Source organism: Equus caballus, chromosome 11 (assembly GCF_041296265.1).
Source record: "Equus caballus isolate H_3958 breed thoroughbred chromosome 11, TB-T2T, whole genome shotgun sequence".
Taxonomy (NCBI): Eukaryota; Metazoa; Chordata; class Mammalia; order Perissodactyla; family Equidae; genus Equus; species Equus caballus.
Genome location: NC_091694.1, coordinates 5,779,840 through 5,788,863, shown reverse-complemented (window position 1 = coordinate 5,788,863; position 9,024 = coordinate 5,779,840). Strand labels below are relative to the sequence as shown.

General features: G+C 55.2%; 1 protein-coding gene across 5 annotated transcripts in view; it reads right to left on the bottom strand.

Annotated features, from left to right (window-relative positions):
- Nucleotides 1-848: 848 nt before the first annotated feature.
- Nucleotides 849-9,024, bottom strand: part of UBE2O (ubiquitin conjugating enzyme E2 O) — a 65,023-nt gene continuing 56,847 nt past the window's right edge. For all 5 annotated transcript variants that reach the window (XM_023651968.2, XM_023651969.2, XM_023651970.2 and 2 more), the window contains 8 exons: nt 8,738-8,850; nt 8,513-8,641; nt 7,683-7,772; nt 5,979-6,675; nt 5,569-5,705; nt 3,432-3,635; nt 3,281-3,338; nt 849-3,115 (listed from right to left, as the gene is read on the bottom strand). In XM_023651968.2, coding sequence (XP_023507736.1) covers nt 2,445-3,115; nt 3,281-3,338; nt 3,432-3,635; nt 5,569-5,705; nt 5,979-6,675; nt 7,683-7,772; nt 8,513-8,641; nt 8,738-8,850 — 2,099 coding nt within the window. In that variant the 3' untranslated portion in view covers nt 849-2,444. The remainder of the gene's footprint in view (nt 3,116-3,280; nt 3,339-3,431; nt 3,636-5,568; nt 5,706-5,978; nt 6,676-7,682; nt 7,773-8,512; nt 8,642-8,737; nt 8,851-9,024) is intronic.

Sequence of the window (9,024 nt, the reverse complement as noted above, 5' to 3'; positions counted from 1 at the left end):
GTGCCTCCTGGATTGGGCAACACGTGGTACTGGCCCCTGGAAATACTCATTTTGGTGGTGGGCACAGGACCAGAGCTGGTCCAGGCTTCTCTGCAGTGGGTGGGGCCCTGCCCAGCGATTATACCACCTTCAGCCTGGAAGCCAGGAAGTTCAGCCAACTGCCTCATCCCACACCTGGGAAAACTGACGCTTGCAGCTAGTATGTCTTACCTAGGGCCACACAGCCAGTCTCGGCAAAAAGGGGAAACGTCTCTGAGTTAGAGGCATTGGGGAAATTGGCAAGGAGCAGGCAGGCAGTTGTACCCTTTTTAAAAGGAGTCTACTATCGTTCCAGCAAAGGCTCTAGGGCTCCCCCAGTCTCCCCTGGCTGCCTCTGCCCTACTCCACCCCATCCTTGTTCGGAAGTGTTGGGCAAGAGTTAAAAGGAAGCAGCAAGGAGGGACAGATGCCAATCGCCCAAACTGGGCAACTGCTTTGGCTTAAAGCCTAGGCCAGGTGCTGCGATGTCAGCTCTCCCAGCATTTGGAAGGAGCAGAACTGGTTGAACTGGCCCAACACAGGTCCCTGGAGACCACAGCTGCTGCTGGCAGACAGTGCTAAAAATGGGGTCTTGAAGAATGGAACAGTCCTGCCCAGAGGCAAGAGCACCCACCGATCCACCGGACTTCTAGATCCTGATCTCGCAGCCCCGCAAATCCTGACTGCAAATGCAGAAGGCATGGCAGCAGCCTGGGTAGGGGGAAGGTGCTGCTGCCGTGAGCCTTCTGGGGCAGTGGGGGAGTCTTTCCTTCCCCTGGGGAGGGGTGTGTGAGGTGCCCCAGAGGGGAAGAAAGGCGACAGAGCCCAGATGAATGGCAGAGGCAGGTTTAATGGTGCCACCTTGTCTTTTTTGTACACTGTGAATGAGCCAAACAGAAAAAAATGCAAGTAAAAAAAAAGTTTTAATCACACAGCACTTTATACAGATATCTTAAGCAGTAGGCATTCACATCTCCACATGAACAACGCACTGGGAAGCACAGCCCCACCAGTCACTCTGGATGTTTCTCAAACAAGATACCAACTCTGGGCTCCAAAAGCCGCGGCCCGTGGTCCGGCTCCGTCCTTCCTGCAGCTGCTGCCCGCTGGGTGATTATGGCACAGCACAGGTGTGGAGCCAGCTTAAGGCGGACAAGACACATCATGCTTTGGCTTCTTTTTTTTTTTTGTCTTTTTTTTCTAATAAGAGTTAATATCTTTGCTTTTGAGATTTATTTTCTTTCAACCTTAAATATTACATACATACACCAAAAATTACATAGCTGCAATGTGCTCAATAGCATCCTCTTAACCTGGAGCTTCACATTATCAAAAGCTTAGAAAACTTGTAAACCTCTGGGCCTGTCTCTGCGAGGGAGGAGAACCCCTGCCGCTGCCATTCTCTCCCCAGATGGAGCCTACAGTGTGTAAGCGAAGGGCTGGCTGGCTGGCTCTGTGTTCAGTGAGCTACTGCCACCTCCTGGTGTTAGCATTTGATAGTGGGAGGCGCAAAGTCTGCGGGAGAGGCCCCAGCACTTGCCCTGGCCTTGTTTGTGCTGCTGCTGCTGCCGCTCCAGCCTTCTGGGGCCCTGGGATGGGGCTGAGCAGGGAGCAGACATCGGCTTCTTCAGTCCAAGCAGGCGAGGCCTTATGGCCAGAACTGCTGATCCCCAGCCACCTGGGACAGAAGAGCAAGGCACCTACAGCTGTTTCTTCCCCAGCAGCTCCCTGGTCCTCACTCCATGTTAGTGTGTGAGGGCCACCACCTCTCCTGGGTGTCACGCTGAACCCAGCCTGGTCCCAACCTCTCTTAGAGAGCAAGTTCAACAGGCCTGAGGGCTATCCTGTGGTAAATGGGCCAGAGGAGAGCCAGGAGTCAGTGATAGCAGCCGCAACTCCCAAGGGAGACTGGTGATGCCGGGGGACGAGGGAGGATCTGGTAGTGGTGGCAGCAGGAGGGCCTGGGACACAGGGAAGCTGCAGAGGAACTGAAGAGGTTGAAAGGGACTAGGGGAATTGCTAGCGCAACCCACACTTCATGCAAGGCACCTGCACAGCACGGGGCCAAGGGAGGCCTGTGTCAGCCCTAGGAAGACCCCGCCTCCGACCTGAGATGGAGATGGCAAGGGAGGAAGTGCCGGGACATTCTGCCTGGGGTGACAAGTGGAAAATCAGCAACAAGGTTCAGATTTTCTTTGCCACAGGGGACCTGCCTGTTGAAAGATTGCTTCAAAATAGAAATGGCAGCATCTCAAGAAAACTTCTTGCACTTCAGCATCAAACTCACCTTGGGAAAAAGAGGGCCATGGGGGGCTGGCACTGGGGACAGAGGAGAAAATGGGAAGAGGGCAGATTCCGGGGGAGGGAGTGAGCAGGCAGCAGCTGGCCTCTCCCCACCGTGATGCTCCTTCCTTGAGGGCTGGCAGCTACTTGTCCTCTGTGCTCTCAGGCATGCCCGCCTCCATCAGAGCGGCCCGGAACTGCATCAGGACACCCCGAATGCTCTTGATGAAACCCTTAGAAAGTGGAAAGAGGGGGAAGCCGATGTCAGGGTAGCCACTCTTCTCAGGCAAGAAGCTCCGGTAGCTCTTTCTCCGCTTCTTTGGTTTGACACTGGGCGGCACCGAGGTGTCAGGCGCTGCCTCCGAAGTCTGGTCTGTGTGGTCCCTGCTAGCTGAGGCCAGGCCCTGGGCGCCGCCCTCCGAGTCTGAGCCCTGAGAGGCCTCTCCAGGAGCCAGCCCTCCATCCTCAGGTTCTTCTCGGCCAAAGTCTGAGAGCTCGGTCACAGCAGGCGGCTCTGGAGAGCCGCTGTCCTTGGGGACCCCATTGGGCAGCGTCTGGGCCCTCTCTAGCAGGGCATGGGTTTCCAGCCAGGACTCGATGCGGTTCACCAGCCGCCAGCCACCAGTACTGAAGTGCTGCCGGATCTCTTGCTCAAAGACCTCAGGGGGCCGCCGCACCAACTGGGTCATGGACTGCACCACGCGGATCAGCGCCATCTCATTGTAGCAGCGACTGTTCTCATAGCCCTCTTGTAGGCCCCGGTCACTGTCAAAGCCGGCTTCGTTGTAGTACGGTTCATTCACCAGGATTAGACCTGTGGGGCAGAAGCCCATTAGGGCAGGCCTGATCTCAACCCCAGAGGGGACAGCCAGAGCTACAGGCAGGAGGTGGGGGACGGAAAGGCCTGGAGGGAACCTCAGGCCAGAGTCACTGTGCCTTCCAGCAGTCCTCCCCACCCCCCCACCCCCGCCCATGGTACCTTGGATGGAGATGAGCACCTGGAGAAGGCTGGACTTGCTCGTCCACCTCTCTGTCCCCTGAAACACACACACAGCATGATCAGCTCTGTTCCAGACACCCCCTGGACTGGCTCCCCCCACATCCTGACTGGGTGCTGGCACTGTGCTCACCTTTCCAATCCAGGTGCCCAGGAGGCTGACACACACCTTCCCGTTGTCATACAGATTGGGGTTCAGGCGGCCACTGCACTGGGAGAGGTAGCAAAAGTGGGGGGGCACAGCTGGGTAGATGTTGGGGAGCTGGATGTCAAACAGGTAGAGGCCATCCTCGTAGGGGGTGCGAGTGGGGCCCTTAATTAGGGCTGAGAAGAGGTCCTAGAGGGAGGAAAGGCTGAGGTTGGTGGGGGGCTTCAGCACGTGTTGTCTGGGTTTGCTCTTTTCCAGAGTGCTGTGTGGACTGAGTAGCGGAAGAGCAGCTCCTGGGACTCCGGACACCACCCGCAGCAGAGAAGCTCAACGCAAATATCTCTGTGCAGACCTACTTGGCATCTTTTAACTCCTGGTATAAAAGGAATTTTCCAACCCAGTTTCTATTTTACCAGGTTTTTTTCTTCATAAATCATTACTTTTAAGTTTTATTCCTCAAAACACTTGCCCTGACCCTTACCCCAGCACGGCAAGCAACAATTGTAACCGACGAGAAGATGAAAGTACATTTCAGGATGGCAAGGCTGAACTTGCTTTTAGAGAACCAGAGGGACAAGGGCATTTGAACTCCAGGAGAAAGTGCTGGGAGACCACCAAAGAAACTCACGTCACTGAGTTATCATGGAGACTCTTTAGACATCGGAAATCTGTGTGTGTGTCGGGGTGGGGCATGGTATCAGTTGCCACGGCCATGCGCATGGGGGTGAGGGATGAGCTAGGAAAACGGTGAGGGCAAAGCACTAACGGGAATGACAGAATTCTCTCGTGTCTGTTTTTATTGGTGCCACCCTTTGGGCCTCAAGATAACGCACGACTTCCTTTTCCTTCTGCATGAGATTTGGAAAAGACACTACAAAACAAAAAATACCGTTCCCTGCTTCCCTCAGCAGAGCTGAGATGGGTTGGAATTTTCAAAAGAAATTTCACTAAAACCCAAGAAAAACCAAAAGTATTATTAAGAACTTTGAGCAACACCGACCCTATATGAGCTGCCAGCCCTGCCCTGTGGTCTCTGGCCTGCTGTAGGCCCATCTGAACAGTGCCCCTCTTCCTCCAGGGCTGGGCTAGAGCTGGGGGCTCAGTCACACACAAATTCAGTATCTTGCATGGTGCCTGGCACATGGCAGGGGCCCAGTAAAGGTTTGTTGAATATGGTGGCAAATGGAATGGGCTTGCCCGTTCCTGGAACAAAGAGGGGCTCACACGGCCTCCGGCAGCTTGACTTAAAAACTGGGCCTGGGCCATGAAAAGAGAAGTGGAAAATGGAGTGTGACATGGCCACATGAGGGAAACTTTTTTTGTAGCTAAAAAGGGACAACTAGATCAATATGAATCAACATGGGTAGGTCTCAAAAGTTACCCTATTGAGTGAAAAAAGCAAATTACATACATGAATATAAAATACTACGTGTTTGTGGTGATGCATAAGAACATAAAAATATATACAAAAAGGTCATCTGGAAGGAGACCCACGAAACTCCTAAAGTCATAACCTCTGTGGGCTGGGTGAGGATTGGTCAAGGCAACTTTAGTTTTTTCTACAATGTTCTAATTTTTCAAAAAGAAGAGTAGGGGCCAGCCTCATGGCCAAGTGGTTAAGTTCGTGCCCTTCGCTTTGGTGGCACAGGTTTTCACCAGGGTGGATCCCAGGCGCGGACCTAGCACCACTCATCATGCCATGCTGGGGCAGCATCCCACACAGCAGAACTAGAAGGACCTGCAACTAGAAAATGCCACTATGTACTGGGGGGCTTTGGGGAGAAGAGGAAAAAAAAAAGACTGGCAACAGATGTTAGCTCAGGGCCAATCTTTAAAACAAAAAAAAAAAGAAGAAGGGTAGACTCAGGTAATAATTGTATAATTTAAAACTAACTTTTAAAAGGAGGAGGAAAGAACTAACCATCTGGCCTAGACATGTGGAGGACTCTTGCTCCTCACCTGACTGAGCCTCTTTCCTGCCTTGTAAGGAGTGTGGGCGGCCTCCCTCAGGTGCTACTCAGTCCTGAGGTTCAGGAGCCCAGGGCTGGCAGCCTCTCGGGCACTGAGCACCCACACAGCACATCTGCCCCTGCCCATGCCAAGCCCACGCCAGGCTACTTGCCATTCTATCCTCAAAAGTCTTGACCATGATGCCATCGGGCAGCGAGGTAGCCAACAGTGCCATCTCCTTCCGCACTGTGCTGAAGAACTTCTTGGCTTCTGGAGGCTGGAACTCAATTTTCTTGAAAGAGTGATTTGCTAGAGGGGGAAGAGAATGGTCAACCCCTAATGGTGAGGCCCTGGGAGCTCCATCTGGAAATGCAGCTGCCACCCTTGGGAAACTTGGGAGGGAGCAGCTGCTGGGTGCTCCCCAGATGGGTGAATAAGCCCACATTTCCCACCCATCTCTCCTAGCATCAGGACTGGTGACCACACCAGGGAAATGGTTTCCTCCTGCCAGGTGGCAGCTAGGGGCGGGGAGCAGGTAGCACCTGGCCTTCAGATCTGTTAACACAATGAGGGCTAACTCACAGGGCGCAAACTCTAGCACGGAGAAGACCTCGCCCTTGGCGCTGGTGAAGGTGACTCCGGGCTTGCCGCCGCATTGCTGGCAGAGCACTGGGGTCTCGCTGGGCCACTCAGCCTTCACTGGTGACTGCCCCTCGGGCTTGTCCTCCTTGCGCTCAGTGTCTGGCATTGCCTCCATCTTCTCCTCCTCTGCAATGGCCACGTTGTCTAGGGTCTTCTTGAGGTTTTCCTGCAGCTTCTTGATGTCATCCAGAAACTTCTTCTCCCGAGTTGGTTTCTCGGGTTCTACGGTGGGGGAGGTGGGGGAGCCTGTCAGAAGTTGCTCCACGGTCATGTTCTTGAGGCTCTCCAGGATCTTGATGGCCTCTTTCAACTCCCGGAAGCTCTTTGGGGGCCCGTCCTTGCCGGCCTTCTCCATCAGCCCAGCCACAGGGGCGGCCATGGCCACAGCCCCCTGAATGGCGGCTGTGGCAGCCTCTTCACTGATCACCACCCCCTTGTCCTCCTCAGGGGCCATCGGCTGCTCAGTAGGTGGGATGGGAGGCTCCTCTATCTTGGGGTGTTCGTCCTCCACCAGCCCATTGTCTGTCTCCCAGCTGTCACTGTCGTCTTCCCACTCATCCGAGGAGGCCCCACTTGTGCTGCCTTCTACTGAGTCGTAGTCTGACTCCTCGATCTCAGACTCAATGTTGTACAAGTGCTGGGGGCAGATGGGCGCAGGCAACTCAGAAGAGCTCTCCTAGGCTCCAGGGACCCCAACCCCCAGAGCTGATGGTGACTGGGCACACCGAGGCCTCAGCAGTCCCACTCCACCCTTCCCCTTTCCTGTTCTAGACTCTACAGTTGGACCACTCAGTGCTAGGTGCTGCCTAGGTGTCTGAGAGGTGCCTTCACCTGCCCCACTCTCCCTCAGCAGGACCTGAAGTCCCAGCTTCCCGTCCTTGTGTGCACTTGGTCAGGTCAGCATTTGCCCCTGGCGGCAAGCCTAGCCCCACCTCCAGAAGACTCAGGTCAGCGGCCTTTGTGGGGCTGCACGGGGAGCTGGGAACATGCAATAGGAGGGGGAGGTTTGGGAGAGCTGGCCTGTGTCACATCCTTTTTCTGTGTCCCTGGAACAGCTGGCCAGACGAGGGGGTGAGCCACTCCCTTCCCCACCCTATGAAGGTACCAGGAGAGGGGAGCTGGGGTGTGCAAATTGGCTCAAACAAGGGGACAAAGGAATGATACCAAGAACAGCCTTGCTGCTCAGAACCCACCAGCTGGGACAGGGGCCAGCTCGTCTCCTTTCTCTTCCTGATCTGTGAAAGTTTTCCTAGAAATGTTGGTGGGAGACGCCCTATCTCCTACAGAAAGTAATCTGAGTTTTCTTAGCATAGTGAGATGGGGATCCAGGCAAATCCAGGAGGCTTGTGAAAACCTCCACACACCTGGCAATCCGCAGAGGCTGCCAGGTGGGGCGAGACTATGGGCCAGCTGTGGGTTGCCTCTCTGTTCTCCTGACTCCTTCACCCTGGGGCCTTGCGTGTAATACTGCCCTTCCTCTCAAGCTTTCCCCGAAACCCTAATACCCAAAAGAGGACTCCCTTGCCAGGAAGATCCGAGAACCTGTCTTCCTGTTCCTTGAGGAGGGACAGGAGACAGGCCATCGCTCCCAGCCCAGCCGCCGCAGTTGCAAGCCAAGTTGTTTGGGTCTTGGCAGGCTCTTACCTGGGGCAGGATAATAGTCTTTGAGTTGTCAGCCCACACCACCTCCACCTTGCTGCTGACGTCCACACGGGCCACCTGGCCCACCGAGGGCTGCAGGGCAAATGGGACAGGGTCAAGGGCGCAGCTCTCCAGGACAGGCAAGGGTCAGAGTACCTCCAAAAGGGAGCTGCAGCATTGGGTGTCGAGGGTGAAGCAGAAGGATGGAAGGGATGTGGGTGCCAGCCAGAGGCCATGGTGAGCAACTCAAGCGGAGGACCCCTTGTTCAAATACTTCCAACGTACGCTGTCCGCTGAGCTTCCACCCCTTCCCCTGGCAGTTGAATACACAAACTCCCACTCACGCCTTTCCTACTTGCAGCACTCCACTGTCTCCCAGCTTTCTGACAGTCCCAGGAAAGGGGTCCTGCCTCAGGATTTTTGTTCCTACTCTTCCTCTGCCTGGAACCTGTCTGACCCCACCCAACGTTCGCACCTGTTCTCCAAGGCCCAGCTCAGACACTGCCTCCCAGAGCCTCTCCTACAGCACTCGACATCATGCTCACGGCGCTTAGGACAAGGAGCTGGGCTTCCCTAACTAATGGAACCAGCGGGGCTCAGGGAGCAGCTACGTGAATGAAGTCTGACCCCGGCAGGCGGGTGAGTCCTTGTGTGGGTGGTCAGGCTAAGCATCAGCTCCACTGTGGGCTTTGCTGGGGAAGGAGCTCAAGGCTGGGGCGGGGAGAGAACTTGCAGGTCTTATCTCCTAGAGCCACCTGGTGGCACCACCAGGGACTGCAGCTACTGCATGGGATGGGGAGCAGCCAATGGAACTTCAACTTGGAGGGGTGTACCTCATCCTCCTTGTGAGGACCTCCATCCTCAGTATTGCCAATGCGGATGACGATGTCAGTTGTGCGGAACCGAAAGTCAGGGTGGTCAGCAATGTCATAGACACTCACATCTTCCTCTTCTCCAATCAGCTGGGGCACAGGATGGGTTGTAATGAGCCCAGGGGCCCCATACCCAACCCACTGGAGGCAACCCTGAAGGAAGACATGGGGGCTGCACACACTCACCTCCACGTCGTCCCCACTTGGCCGCAGCTTGAACCACTTCACCATGCAGGTGCGACCCACGTGGTCCCCAGACTGTACCACGCCGTAGACAGCAGGGTCTGGGCAGCTCTGGACTAGGAAACCAGGGAAGGGGACACAACTAGCTAAGGAGCCCTGGTGGTGCCACTTGCCACCCACCCACCTATTACCTCTCAACCACAGCAGGGCACAGAACCCAGATGTTGCCTAGCTATGTCAGCAGAGCTCTGAAAAGGCTCCCCTAGTCCTCAAAAGAGCAGGTCACCTTC